This window comes from Herpailurus yagouaroundi, unplaced genomic scaffold (assembly GCF_014898765.1).
Source record: "Herpailurus yagouaroundi ecotype Mexico unplaced genomic scaffold, PumYag 28, whole genome shotgun sequence".
Classification (NCBI taxonomy): domain Eukaryota; kingdom Metazoa; phylum Chordata; class Mammalia; order Carnivora; family Felidae; genus Herpailurus; species Herpailurus yagouaroundi.
This window is the reverse complement of record NW_024412376.1, coordinates 95,846,877-95,862,379: the sequence shown is the minus strand read 5'-3', so window position 1 is coordinate 95,862,379 and position 15,503 is coordinate 95,846,877. Positions and strand designations below refer to the sequence as shown.

The 15,503-nt window shown below is 37.1% G+C and overlaps 1 protein-coding gene, 1 long non-coding RNA gene and 1 other non-coding gene across 5 annotated transcripts in view; 2 read left to right on the top strand and 1 right to left on the bottom strand.

Annotated features, from left to right (window-relative positions):
• The window catches only part of LOC121032899 (uncharacterized), a 72,827-nt gene extending 62,424 nt beyond the window's left edge, over nucleotides 1-10,403 (bottom strand). For all 3 annotated transcript variants that reach the window (XR_005791590.1, XR_005791588.1, XR_005791586.1), the window contains exon 1: nucleotides 10,343-10,403. This is a non-coding gene — a long non-coding RNA (uncharacterized LOC121032899). The remainder of the gene's footprint in view (nucleotides 1-10,342) is intronic.
• A 1,043-nt stretch (nucleotides 10,404-11,446) lies between these two features.
• The window catches only part of DSPP (dentin sialophosphoprotein), a 4,874-nt gene continuing 817 nt past the window's right edge, over nucleotides 11,447-15,503 (top strand). Inside the window, exons 1-4 of the mRNA XM_040488627.1 lie at nucleotides 11,447-11,497; nucleotides 13,130-13,216; nucleotides 13,352-14,344; nucleotides 14,824-15,503. The exon at nucleotides 14,824-15,503 is cut by the window's right edge and continues 817 nt beyond it. Of these exons, the coding sequence (XP_040344561.1) occupies nucleotides 11,447-11,497; nucleotides 13,130-13,216; nucleotides 13,352-14,344; nucleotides 14,824-15,503 (1,811 nt within the window). The remainder of the gene's footprint in view (nucleotides 11,498-13,129; nucleotides 13,217-13,351; nucleotides 14,345-14,823) is intronic.
• LOC121040224 (U6 spliceosomal RNA) lies at nucleotides 12,212-12,318 on the top strand. The gene has a single exon (XR_005795195.1). It is a non-coding gene; the product is annotated as a U6 spliceosomal RNA (small nuclear RNA).

The following is a 15,503-nucleotide window of genomic DNA, read 5'->3' as shown; positions in this document are numbered from 1 at the left end:
AAGTGCCCTTCTTAATACCCATCTAACTCATCTCCTACCCACCTCCGTCCATCAACCTTCAGTTTGTTCTCCATCATTAATAGTCTCTTATATGTTCATCTGTTTTGTTTCTTAAATTCATCATGAGTGAAATCATGATATTTGTCTTCTCTGACTTATTTCGCTTAGCATAATACATTCTTAGCTCCATCCATGTCACTGCAAATGGCAAGATTTCATTTTTTTGATGGCTCATATTCCATTGTATATGTAAACTACATCTTCTTTATCCACTTGTCAGTCGACGGACATTTGCGCTCTCTCCATAGTTTGGCTATTGTTGATAATGCTGCTATAAGCATTGGGGTGCATATACCTCTTCGAATCTGTATTTTTATATGATTTGGGTAAATACAATAGGGAAACTGCTGGATTGTAAGGTAGTTCTATTTTTAGTTTTCTGAGGAACCTCTATATTGTTCTCCAGAGTGGCTGCACCAGTATGTATTCCCACCAGCAGTGTAAGAGCATTCCCCTTTCTCTACATCTTCACCAACACCTGTTATTTCTTGTGTCGTTGATTTTACTTATTTTTCTTTTTTAAAGTTTATTTATTTATTTTGAGAGAGAGAGCGAGAGTGAGAGCGAGAGCGAGAGAGAAAGAGAATCCCAAGCAGGCTCCACACTGCCAGTGCAGAACCCAATGTGGGGCTTGAACTCACAAATTGGGAGACCATGACCTGAGCCAAAACCAAAAGAATGACACTCAACTGACTGATTCACCCACATGCCTTCTCTTGTGTTTTTAATTTTAGCCATTCTCACAGGTATGAGATCCTATCTCATCGTGGTTTTGATTTGTATTTCCCTGACGATGAGCAATGCTGAGTATCTTTCATGTGTCTGTTAACCATCTGGATATCTTCTTTTTTTTTTTTTTTTAATTTTTTTTTTCAACCTTTATTTATTTTTGGGACAGAGAGAGACAGAGCATGAACGGGGGAGGGGCAGAGAGAGAGGGAGACACAGAATTGGAAACAGGCTCCAGGCTCTGAGCCATCAGTCCAGAGCCTGACGCGGGGCTCGAACTCCCGGACCGCGAGATTGTGACCTGGCTGAAGTCGGACGCTTAACCGACTGCGCCACCCAGGTGCCCCATGGATATCTTCTTTGGAAAAGTGTCTATTCATGTCTTTTGCCCATTTCTTAATTGGGTTGTTTTTTGAGTGTTGAGTTTGAGTGATAAGTTCTTTGTAGATTTTAGATACTAACCCTTTGATATGTCATTCGTAAATATCTTCTCCTATTCCACTGGTTGCTTTTTAGTTTTGTTGATTGGTTCCTTTGCTGTGCAGAAGCTTTTTATCTTGACATCCCAATAGTTCATGTTTGCTTCAGTTTCCCTTGCCTTTGGTGCTTGTCCACATTTTTTTTTTAAAAATGAGAACTTTTTTTTTTAATGTTTATTAAACATCAAATGTCAGCACAGAGCCCGATGTGGGGCTCGAACTCACAGACTGTGAGACCACGACCTGAAGTCAGACGCTTAACCGAGTCACCCAGGTGCACCAAAAAAATGAGAACTTTTAAGATCTACTCTCTTAGTAAATTTCAAATATGCAATACATTATATACTGTAGTCACCATGCTATATATTACATCTAGAGGTTTGTACTTTTTGATCCCCCTTCACTCATTTTGCCTATCTCCCCTGCCCTCTGCCTCTGGCAACCACCTATCTCTTCTCTGCATTTATGAGCTAATTTTGTATGTTTGTTTGTTTTTGTGTTTTTTAATTCCACATAAGATCATATGTTATTTATCTTTCTCTGTCTGACTTATTTCACTTAGCATAATGCCCTCAAGGTCCATTCATGTTGTCACAAATGGTGATATTTCTTCCTTTTTTTAATGATTGAATAATATTCCATTGTATATACATACCACACTTCCTTTATCCATTAATCCATCAATTATGATTACTAGATTAGGATACTTAGGTTGTTTCCATATTTTGGCTAAGTAATGCTGCAATGAACATGGGAGTGCATACACCTTTTTGAGTTAATGTTTTTGTTTTCTTCAGATAAATACACAGAAGTGGAAGTGCTGGATCATATGGTAGTTTTATTTTTAATTAAAAACATTTTTAATGTTTACTTATTTTTGAGAAAGAGACAGAGCGTGAGTGGGGGAGGGGCAGAGAGAGAGGGAGACAAAGAATCTGAAGCAGGCTCCAGGCTCTGAGTTGTCAGCACAGAACCTGACACAGAGGTCAAACCCACAAACCGTGAGATCATGACCTAAGCTGAAGTCAGATGCTTAACTGACTGAGCAACCCAGGCGCCCCTATTTTTAGTTTTTTGAGAACCTTCCATACTGTTTTCAACAGGGGGCGCAGTAATCTACATTCCCACCAACAGTGCAAGAAGGTTCCTTTTCTCCACTTCCTCACAAGCATCTGTGTGAGAGATTTGGGAGTAGGACCGAGAGACTGGGAAGCAAACCTGTTAGAAGACTTAGCACTCAGTAGGAGAGAGAGAATGAGGGCCATTAGACTTTTGTTTTCCCCAAATACTAGTAATTATAGTACTGAATAAAATAAGTGCCAAAGTTTTGGGGTCTTATTTAAAAGGAATCACAGTGCAAATAATCCTAGGAACATTTGGGCAGTGATAAGGAAAGGGCTCAGACTTCATAAATAATCATGAAATTCATAATAGCTCCCCTTATTAGGATTTATGTGTGTGTGCTGGACACTGAGCAGTTTGCCATACATTACTTCCACAAAGTCATCATGAAGTAGGCAATTAATTCAGTGAAGTGGCTAAAAGCCATGTTCAAAGGTCAGAAAATCTTGGCTCTGTCACTTATTGGTTGTGCCAACTTAGGACCCACTTTCTTAATCCCTATGATGTGGATAAACAGTGTTACCATGTATGATCATTTCAAGGACTGCATGAGATAATGGGCTTAGATTATTGTGTATAGGGCATATCGTGTTCTAAGTGCTCAGTAAGTGTTAGGTATTATAACATAATTTTGCAGATGAGGAAACTGAATCTTAGAGAAACTAGGTTTCTTTTCCAAAGTCACAGAGTAGGTAACAGGCAGCAGTTTGACCTAGATATATCTGACTTCAAAGTCTCTGATCTTAATCATTACTTTTTACTAGTTCTCAATATCTGAGATACAGGTCTGGAGGTGATAACATATATGCCCATGAAAAGAGAAAAACTGATTTTTTTTTCATGACAAGAAAAGATTATGTGATGTAGCAATTGTTGTATTCTCAGTCATAAGACAGTGGACGCTAAGACTAACCAACAGACATGTCTGTTACTTGAGGTTCGATTATACTACTCTAATTAAGGTATTTGAGAGAACGTTATGCCAATTGTGGACTTGATGGAAATGGAATAAGGAATCCAGAAGAAATGGTTACCACTTTTCAAAAAGCTATTTTTTAAACTCAAAGTATAATTAACATACAGTGTTATATTAATTTCAAGTGTACAATATAATGATTCAATAATTCTACTATTGGGCACATTACTCAATGCTCATCATGGTAAGTGTACTCTTAATTCCTTTATCTATTTTACCTATTCCTCCCACCCACCTCTCTCTGGCAATCACCCATTTGTTCTCTGTATTTAAGTCTATTCTTTTGTCTCTTTTTGTTTGTTCATTTGTTTTGTTTCTTAAATTCTGCATATGAATGAAATCATATAATATTTGTCTTTCTCTGATTTGATTTACTTAGGATTGTATCCTCTAGGTCCATCCATGTCATCACAAATGGCAAGATTTCATTCTTTTTTATGGTTGAGTAATATTCCATTGTGTAGTGTGTGTGTGTGTGTGTGTGTGTGTATACATATATGCGTGTGTATATGTATGTGTGTGTATATATTACATCTTCTTTATCCATTCACCTATTAAAAATTTTTTTTTGTTAATGCTTATTTATTTTTGAGGGAGAGACAGAGCATGAGAGGGGGAGGGGCAGAGAAAGAGGGAGACACAGAATCCGAAGCAGGCTCCTGGCTCCGAGCTGTCAACACAGAGCATGATGTGGGGCCAAACCCACAGACCACGAGATCATGACCTGAGCAGGAGTCGGATGGTTAATTGACTGAGCCACCCAGGCACCCCCCATTCATCTAAGATGGACACTTGGGTTGCTTCTATATTTTAGCTATTATTATTATTATTATTATTAGCTATTATTGTTAGCATTATTGCTGCAATAAACACAGGGCTGCATATATCTTTTTGAATTACTGTTTTCATTTTCTTTCAGTAAATACCCAGTAATGTGGAATTACTAGGATCATGTGGTGATTCTATTTTTAATTTTTTGAGGAACCTCCACACTGTTTTCCCCAGAAGTTGCACCAGTTTACATTCCCACCAACAGTGCAAGAGGGCTCCTTTGCTCCATATACTCACCAACACTTGTTTTTTCTTGTCTTCTCAATACTAGCCTTTCAGACAGGTGTGAGGTAACATCTCACTATGGTCTTGATTTGCATTTCCCTGATGATTAGTGACTTGGAACATCTTTTCATGTGTCTGTTGGCCATCTGAATATCTTTTTTTGAGAAATGTCTATTGTTTCTCTGCCTATTTTAAAATTGGATTATTTGCATTGTGTAAGTAAGTTCTTCATATTTTGGATATTAACCCCTTACCCACTATATAATTTGCAAATATCTTCTCCCATTCAGTAGGTTGCCTTTTCGTTTTGTTGATGGTTTCCTTTGATGTGCAAAAGCATTTTATTTTGTTGCAATCCTAGTAGTTTAATTTAGCTTTTTTCCCCTTGCTAAAAGAGACGTATCTAAAAAAATGTTTCTATAGCTGAAAACTATAGTTGTTTCTTAAAAAATAATATTGTACCAATTTCCAACTGCACTGGCATTAATTCAATATTGAGCAGTTGAACTGGACATTTTGCCTTTTAAGTTTCTACTAATCAAAAACGCCTGGTAGTGATGTTGTATACCTGCCCATATAGACAGAACCCCTATTCAAGTCCCTTATGATACTGTTTATCCAAATTTAGGCAGATAGTTCAGAGTTGTAGAGTAGCAACTAGGTTAAGGGTTTCATTTCAAACTCTTAGGAACAGAATAACAATTCTAATTAAGGTATTTAGATAACTTGCTTAGTTACTAAACTGATGTAGATTTCTGAGTTTAGATCTTAACTTTTAGTTAATTGTTTGGTTTTCACAATAAATTGGGGTTTATGTTTCCCTTTGGGATGCCCTTATTAACCCCACAGTTTTAACTCCTCAATTTACAAGATTTGAAATATGTTAATTACTTTTTCCCCAATAGCTTTACTGAGGTATAACTGACGCATAATAAACTGCATATATTTAAAGTGTATATTTTGATAAGTTCTGATATATGTATATAACTGCGAAACCATTACCACAATTAAGATAGTAAAAAGTATCTATCAAAATTTCCGGGGCGCCTGGGTGGCTCAGTGGGTTGAGCGTCCTTCGGCTCAGGTCATGATCTCACGGCTCGCGAGTTTGAGCCCTGCGTCGGGCTCTGTGCTGGCAGCTCAGAGCCTGGAGCCTGCTTCAAATTCTATGTCTCCCTCTCTCTCTGCTCCTCCCCTGCTCATGCTCTGTCTCTCTCTCCTTCAAAAATAAATAAAAACATTAAAAAAAAAATTTCCTCATGACCCTTTACCATCCCTTCTTTATACCTTTCCCCCAGCCCATGAAGACACTGATCTATTTCCTTTGCTATAGATTAAAATGTATGGTAGACAGAGTTTTAAGATGACCCCTAATGATCCTTCTGCTTATATAATCCCCACTCCTTTGAGTGTGAGGAGAATGTGTAAATATGATGATGCATCATTTCCATGACTACGTCTCATTATGTGGCAAAAGGGATTTGACAAATATAATTGAGTTTAGTAATCAGCTGACCTTAAGGCAAAGAGATTATTTGGATAAAGCTAACCCAGTCAAATGAGATCTCTAAGAGCAGAAGTATTTTTGGCAACTTGTTAGGCAGCAATAGAAAACTAGTACAGATTTCTGAACATGGAAGTGGGGTGCTGCTATAATTCCTAAAACGTGGGAGTGGCTTTAGAATTTGCCAGTGGGTGGAGGCTGGAAGACTGTTAGTAGAAATATAGATGTTAAAGTCATAGCTGGTGTGGTCTCAGAAGGAAGTAAGCAAAGCATTACTGGAATCTGGAGGAATGAGAATTTTTGTTATCTTCATGGAAGATATCTTAGCAGAACTGTGTCCTGCAGTTATGTGGCAGACTTGTAAGCAATGAACTTGGATATACAGTTAAGGAGATTTGTAAGCAAAGTGTTGAAGATGGGGCCTGGCTCCTTCTTGCTGCTTATAGTAATATGCAAGAGGAGATAAATACATTGAGAACTGTTAAAGAAAAATGAACTAGTACCTGACAGTAACTGAAAAATCTCTGCCACCCCAATAGCAAAAGATGCTAAAATTAAGAGATTCACTGCCGGGAAGGCATGATCTAGAAAAAAGACTGAGGGTATGACTCTACAACACTTTGCTGAAACCCAGGAAAGTTATCCAAAGATCAGAATATTTGCAAGAGTTTAAGAGGGTTCTTTGTGGATCTTTTAATTCAAACCAGAGGTCCTCTAAGAAGTTTCAGGGCATTGTCCTTTAGTCATCTTAGCAAATGCCAAAGGTACAGAAGGGATTATGTGGAAAGGTCTGTGGATATGACATTTGTATGACTGAGTGAAATTCATGGAAGGCTTCCTGAAAAATTTGTATCAGTGGAGACACTGACAGCTTAGATTAAAAGGGACAGAGAGAGTATGAAATGAAAAGAGGCTGCTTGGGGAAGGTGTTTAGCTATGAATTTAACTTCTTTAATAGATGTAGAGTTATTTATCTATTTCTTCTTGGGTGAGCTCTGGTGGTTTCAAGGAATCTATCCATTTCTATAAATTGTTGTATTTATTGGCATAAAGTTGTTCTTAGTATTCCCTTTTTGTCTTTTGATGTCTATAGAATCTGTAGTATTTTCATCTCTCTCATTCCTTATATTGATAATTATGTCTTCTCTCATATTTCTCTGATTAGTCTGATTAGAGTCTGATAAATCTTATTAAGCTTCTTAAAAATCCAGCTCTTGGTTTCACTGATTTTCCTCTATTATTATTATTATTATAATATTTTTATTTTGCTGATTGTAGTTCTGATTTTTTATTTCCTTTTACTTAATTTGAATTTAATTTTTTTTAGTTACTTAAGGCAGAAGCCATAGTCATTGTTTTGAGACCTTTTTCTTTTCTTCTTTTTTTAAATGTTAATTTATTTGAGAGAGAGAGAGAGAGAGGGCTAGAGAGAGCACATGAGAGCAGGGGAGGGACAGAGAGAGAGAGGGAGAAACCCAAGCAGGCTGTACATTCAGCACAGAGCTGGACTGGGGGCTCAATCCTACAACCGTGAGATCATAACCTGAGTTGAAATCAAGAGTCAGATGTTTAACCAACTGAGCTACCCAGGCACCCTGAGACCTTTTTCTATCCTAACACAGGAATTTAGTGCTATAAATTTCCCCCTAAGAAGTGCTTCAGTGACATCCTGAAAATTTTGATCAATTGTTCTGTTTTCATTTTTATTTAATTCAATATATTTTGAATTTCTCTTTGGTTTCCTCTTTTAGTGATTGGTTATTTAGAAGTATGTAATTTGGTTTCCAAATATTCAGATTTTCCAGAGATCTGTTACTGATTTCTTTTTCTTTCTTTTGTTACTGACTTCTAATTTAATTCTTTTTGGGTCAGTAACCATACTTTGCATGGCTCAAATTCTTTTAAATTTATTGAGACTTTTTGGGGGGGCCTAGAATACGGTCTATCTTGGTAAATCTTCCACCTGCATTTGAAAAGAATGTTTATTCTGCTATAGTTGGATGAAGTGTTCAATGGATGCCAATTAGATCAAGCTGGTTGATATTTCTCTTTAAATCTTATCAGCAATGATTTTTCTGTACTAGTTCTATCAGTTATTGAGATCATGTTAATTCAAGTCAAAGGACAAGGAAGAGAAGTTTAGTTCACTAATCTCCACTGGTGTCTCTGTGTGAGAGAAGGTATTGAGTTGCTCCCAGGAGTGACTCAGGACTCCTTAAAATTTGGTTAAGCCCTTTAGGCTATCCATATAAACATGCTGTCTAAATAAAAACAAAGTGCTTGTTATGAAGACACAACTTCATGGCAAATCCTTTTTCCATTCCCTTCATTCTCTTTCAACATTATTGTTTTCCCTGTAATAGTTCTATATATAAATCCTGAACTCACCACTGTTAGGTAGTGGTATATTAGTGCTTTTATGTGGTTCACATCCTTTGGTATTATAACATAAAGAAAAGATTGGAATATTCCTGAAAGTTCTGAAGAAATATACAAAGAGACATAGATTGTCAAGTTTTTGAACACACAGACTAGATAAATGGTTTAGGGATACCTGCATTATGGTATACATATGGGGTTCAATAGAATGGCGAGTTCAGGGTAGCAAAACTTTCTGCTAAAAATAGTATCTGGTTTTCTATTTTGTCCTTCACAGCTAACACAAATAACTGAGAGATAACTGAGAGCTGAATATATTGTCTGTATGCACTTTTGCATATCCAGGTATCTTACAATAATTTTGGTATTTTGAATATCTATTTTTAAAATTTAGTTTGAATACTAAACTGATCCATTCTTAAACCTCACATAAGTATTTCTTTAGGTCAGAGAGATTGCATGAGAGTTACTATTTATATATGCTAAAGACCCCTCAGGCAATGTCAGGCTGTTGCATGTGGACAGTTTCTTGAATTATAGCACAGAAACTTTAATACCTACCTCAGGAATGATAGGAGTCTTAAATAGGTAGTCATATTTACTAAAGAAACCTAGAGTTTTCTTAGATTGCCAACCTTAGTAAGACAAGAAATGCCAGGGTGACAGAGTTTAAGTGGCTCTTTTCAGATATGTTACACTGATTCTCTATATTTAAGATGCAAAACAGCCTTCCAGGAGCTATTTAATTAAGTGAAAGTAAGTCTGGTCCCTTTGGAACCGAATGGTTCAGTAAGCAAATACATATCAGTATGTGAAGGAAGTGGGGGAAGTTATTATGTGCTTCATAGACACGGTGACACTTTATAACCCCATATCAGGGATCCTAAACAGTGATTGGCTGAGAAAATTATCAAACTGAGTTTAAATTTCAGCAGGTACAAAATTGTCACGCAAAAGTCCAAGACAGTGAGCCACTTTCAGTCTTCAAAGAGAAAGATAAGAAATCCTGGATTTTCAAAGTCCCTTTGAAGGCTTTTAAGGTAAGATGAAACATCCTCTTTACTCAGAACCAACAGATTCCTGTAGAAATTTGAATTTCAGAGAAGAAGCAGACTTGACTTTAAGAAGTGAATAATCCTTATGATTAGATTTTTCCCCTTCTCTTTTGATTTGACAAATCAAGACTATGTATTAAAAGATAGCAGAAAATTATGTAGTAGGGATGGTAATTCCATCTAGAAAAGTATTGCATCACTGAAAAACAGGAATTTTTTTTTTTACAGCCACTGTGTTAAAAGTATCAGTTGCTGATAGTCAGAAAACGTATATAGAAAATGAAGCAAATATTTTAAATCTAAAATATTAACAACAGAATGAGTGATTAGAATACTTTATGCACACTTCACGAAAGCTCCATTACTGTTATTTTTATCTAGACGAGCCATCTTTAAGAATCTTGAATCTAAACACATTTTTTTTAGTCTCACCAATGCAATATAAGATGTGATGAGATTTAATAAAAAAGGAAAGAAACAATCTCTTCCTCTCAAATAGTAACAATAGTGACATTTAAACACTGATTCTGTTGGGAAATAAACGTCGATTTAGGAATTTTGTTCAACACTTTATGGTACATTTACTTCAAAGTCTGGCTAATCCACTCAGTGATAAGCCCCATGAGGGTAGGGCTCATATCTATTTCCAGGGCTGAGTATCTGGCCCACATTAGGTCTTCAAATGTTGAATGAATCAATGAATGAATGAATGAATGAATCCCAGTTTACATTTAATTTTTTGGTCCCTAAAAAAATCAACTTTCCGCCTAAAAGATTAGTTTTTTTTTTTTTCTTTGCCAATTGACATTAGGGTTTTCAAAGCTAGATTAGAATACTCCTACTTAGGATATCTGGAGATTCCGACCTCTAGCACATACTTTTTCTGTTTCACGGTATCATAATAGGTTTGGAAAATGAAAGAGGTTTCAAGCTGACAAAACTAGGGCCATTTCTATAGCAGTCTTTTGAGCTATTCACTCACCTGTGGATACAGTGGCAAGCATCATGGTGCACTGTGCAATTGTTCTGGCATGGACCTGAAAGAGACCCAAAGTAGTCAGGTTGCTGGACTGCAGTTTAGAAATGGGATGCGCATAACCCTGATCTTCACTACAGGTACCTTTCTAGGACACCATGGTTCCTCCAAATCACAGTGTATACCAGCCTTCTGCAGTCTATGTAATAATTAGGTTTGGTACTGCAAAGTACAGTGTAACCCCTGCTTACTAAACAGCTGCCCTTTAACATCTATGCCCTAGAACTCTGTATTATACTTGTCCTGAGGTCACCTCAGCTTCATTTTTAATCCACAGTATTTTTAAAGGAGGTCTAGCTATTCTTGGCTTTCTACTGAACGGCTATAAGAGTAAGCCTTTTTTTTCTCCCCGAAACCATGTCCTCTCTCCTGTGAGGAATTGCCAATAATTCTATGACGGTTGACATTCACTGAGGTTTTATTATGTTTCCACTATCAACATTAAATTCAATCAAAACTATCTTATGACATGTATTACCATAGTCTATAAACCCAGTGGGAGTTCATGAAATAGGAGTAAAACTTTTTCCGTTTCTATATAGCATCATTACATCAAAAAATATAATTTTCAGTAATAGCAATTTAAATTTTTGATTCACATGTACTACACAATGTCTATTCCAATCTATCTATTAATTATACCATTTCTGAATGTTAATTCTAACATGAATAAAGGATCATGTTGTTAGAAGTTCCACATAATAACTGCTATCATTTATTAAGGGATTGCTAACTACCCAGAACGGTACTAGGCTGTGCTTATACCAGTAAGTATTTATTCACCAACAATTTTTAAAAACCATCTTTTTCTGTACTGAGTGTTGGAATAGTGATCACCAAAACATTCTCCTAGACCTCAGGAGCTCTCTGTGAACATTCCAGATATGTTCTGGAACACTGAGTTGTCATAGCCTTCTTCTTGCCCAGGAAAAAGTCAAATGCTTCTTGACCAAAATAATACCTTATTATTAGTGGTTATCATCTTTTGCTTTATAAGTAATTTCATGTTATTTTTTTTTCTTTAAAAACAGGTTAATATTCCTAAAGAAAATGAAGATAATTATATATTTTTGCATTTGGTCAGCAGCATGGGCCATTCCAGTAAGTATGTGTTCCTCAGAAAACTCTCCTTACTTTCCTACCTCTTTTAACCTAACATCAAATAATATATATTTAAGATTTTGCAGATAAGTTGTGTCTAAATATCTAGATTTGCATGAAAGACTTTAACAAGATATTTTTGGGGGTCTCCACAAATCCAAATATGCACTCCAATTCATGCTCCCATTACTCAAATTGAAACTCATGTCTTGTCAGATGGATTATTACTTTTAATTGTTTTTTTTAACGTTTATTTATTATTGAGAGACATGAGAGAGACAGAGCATAGGCACTGGAGGGGCAGAGAGGGGGAGACAGAATCAGAAGCAGGCTCCAGGGTCTGAGCAAGGTGTCAGCATAGAGCCCGACATGGGGCTCGAACTCACAAACCATGAGATCATGACTTGAGCTGAAGTTGGACACTTAACTGACTGAGCCACCCAGGTACCCCGGATTATTACTTTTAAAATTCATTCAAATTAGGGGCGCCTGGGTGGCTCAGTCAGTTGAGCATCCAGTTTCGGCTCAGGTCATGATCTCGCCATTCTGAGTTCCGGCCCTGTGTCAGGCTCTGTGCTGACAGTTCAGAGCCTGGAGCCTGCTTCAGATTCTGTATCTCCCTCTCTCTCTGGCCCTCCCCCACGCAAGCTCTGTTTCTCTGTCTCTCAAAAACGAATAAATGTTAAAAAAATTAGAATAAAATTCATTCAGATTGTAATCCCTTCAGTAGCACATATAGTAAAATTGGAACAATAAAGAGAAGATTAGCATGGACCCTGTACAACGATAACACACAAATTTGTAAAATTCATTCAGATTAATTTACATTCAATGCCCAAAAGTCATGGAGACTTTAGCCATCTTTGCTCATGCCCTATCAATTTCATTCTAATATCAATGAGGCCTGCATTTTTTAAGAAATTTTCAAGAAATGAAAACAGGAAAAAATCTAATTTTTTTCAACATAGGAGAAAATGTTTCACTCATATACTTTTTTTAATGCTCCTTGGGGAAAATTTGGAATATACAGATAAACACCAAGAAGGAAAAAGTTAGGAAAATTAAACCATTTGTAATTGTATTAGCCAGCTGCTAAGGGTAACATTTTGGTATGTTTTCATAATATCCAGCACACTGGTATTTATGTAGTTGAGAATTTTCTCAACTATTTCAAATGTACTCCTGAAGGACATAGAAGTAGCATATTACTAGCTTTTGTTTCTGCCCTGGCTCTTGTCAGACCTGCTATTTTCTTGGAGGTTTTGGCCAGGTTATACTTAAGGTGGGTCTTGTGCTAGTGTGGGAGGCTTGTACAGAAACATCACAGGTCTATCTCCTCGTTTTTATAAAAGACAATTCTCCTGAGATAAGTAGTCTGGTTAGTACTTCAATAAAATTGGTAATACCATTGTGAAAATTATCTGTATGCCCAGTTAAAATTCTACATAAACTATGAAACAAACCACTTTTGTTTTCTACCTGATTAGATCACACTTTGGCCTTTGTGTTCTATATTTTTTTCTTTATTTAGGGGAAAATGTGTGTCTGTGTGTGTGTACACATGCATGTGTGCATGCATGCATGGACACAAAATCAGAATGTTCTCAGTTTCCAATATTTTCATTTTGGTAGGTTCCTCAAATCAAGCCACTGGAGAGACATGCTGTTGACAAATCTGTGAATGTAAAACTTCTAGAGAGAGCAAAAGTGCCAATACAGGTATAAGATGTAAAATGTGTTTCTAAGCTGTTCTTAAAATTCTATTAACTTCCAGAAAACTGATGCTCATCTTTTCAGTTCGTTGTGCTTCAAGATGATATCTACAACTTACTTTGAATTGTTTCTCTTCTCCAGGATGAGTTAAATGCCAATGACACCAACAAAGAAGGTAGTGTCCCCCATAAAAATGAAGGAGGAAGGCAACAGTATGCTGAAGATGGTTACAAAGGAGAAAAAAATGGCTCTGAGTGGGGAGAAGTAGGAGGGAAAAGTTCCTCTACACATTCCATGTTAGTAAATGAAGAGGGGAATACTGAAGATCAAAATGGGGTCACAGGAAAACCAGAAACATATGGTTATGATGGGATACATGGAAAAGAAGGTAGCACCACAGCAAATGGCATTAGGGGACAAGCAAGCATTCTCGACAATGCTGGAATTGTAAATGGGACCAATGTTAATAGAAAAACTGATAAGAATTCAAACAATGGAGATGTTGGAGATGCAAGTCAGAGTGAGGATGCCACTGTTGTCCAAGAAGATGGACGTCAAATAGATGGAAGCAATAACAGTACAGGCCATGAGGATGAAATAAATAGGAATTCCTGTGGAAATGAAGGTAATACAAGTGAAATAACACCTCAGAGAGAAGGTGAGAGAAATGGGAATCAGGAAGGAGTAACACCAGGGGGAAGTGGAGCTGGCAATGGAGAAGATGCTGGTCTGGATAATTCTGAAGGGAGTCCTAGTGGGAATGGAGCAGAGGAGGATGAAGACAAAGGCTCTGGTGATGATGAAGGTGAAGAAACCGGGAATGGAAAAGAGGACACTGGTAACAACAGCAAGGGCCAAGAGGGTCAGCCTCATGGAAAAGAAGATAATGATAATAGCTTAGGGCAAAATTCAATTAGTAGTGAAGATGATGACCCTGAAGACAAAGAAGATCCCCATGACATCGATGGAGACAACACTTCCAAGAGTGAAGAGGATTCTGATGGTATTCCCAAAAATAAAGATAGCCAAATAATAGAAGACATGCAAACACCCAATCACAGAGAAAACAAAGCTGTGGAAAAGAAAATCACTGATGAATCAGAGCCAAGTGCTATTGGGAAGAGCCAAGATAAGGTTAGTTTGTGAAACTGATTTCTTTCAATGGCAGTTTAAATTCTCCCTCTCCATTCACTGATGGTAACATAAAAATAAATCGTAATAGGTGTTCATCTCTTTTTGCACCTAAGCTACGTGAATATTTAATGGGAAAGTTAGAGTTCTTACTAGACTTTGATACAGAACAATTTTTAAAAGCAGATACTTCTGAAAATTTGACTGCAATTTTACAAGTCTAATACTAAATAACTGATTCACCATGTAACTGTTCACACAAGTTCCTACTGAGTAAAAATGCAAACGGGTTGTTTTATAATCTAAATACCAGAGTTCTCTCATGTGAATAAAGCACATTTTCACAAATAGAAGTTTATGAAGTATTGGAAGCTGAACTTCTGTTCCTCTGGTTACCTTCCCCAGTCAGTCTTCCTCAGACCAATGCAGTTTGGCAGCATAACACCAACTAACCAATCATTCTTTTCTCCATATTTCCACAGGGAATAGAAATTGAAGGTCCCAATAGTGGCAACAGAAACAATATTACCAAAGAAGCTGGGAAAGTTAGTGAAGATAAAGAGGGTAAAAGACAACATGTAATGGTCATGGGCAAAGGAAATGTCAAGACACCAGGAGAGATTGACAACATACAAGGACCTGGTCAGAAATCAGAACCCGGAAATAAGGTTGCACACAGCAAAACAGGTAGTGAGAGTACTAGTGATGGATATGACAGTTATGAGTTTGATGATGAATCCATGCAAGGAGACGATCCCAACAGCAGTGATGAGTCTAATGATAATGATGATGTCAATTCTGAAGGTGACAATAACAGTGATAGCCGAGGAAATCCTGGTTATGACTCTGATGAATCAAAAGATAATGGCAATGACAGTGACTCAAACGGAGGAGATGATGATGACAGTGACAGCACATCAGATGCTAATGATAGTGACAGTAATGGCAACGGTAACAATGGGAGCAATGACAATGGCAAACCAGACAGTAGCAAAGATAAATCAGACAGTAGTGACAGCAGCGACAGCAGTGACAGTAGTGACAGCAGCGACAGCAGTGATAGTAGTGACAGTAGTGATAGCAACAGCAGTGATAGTGACAGCAGTGACAGTAGCGACAGCAAGTCAGACAGTAGTGATAGCAGTGACAGTAGTGACAGCAG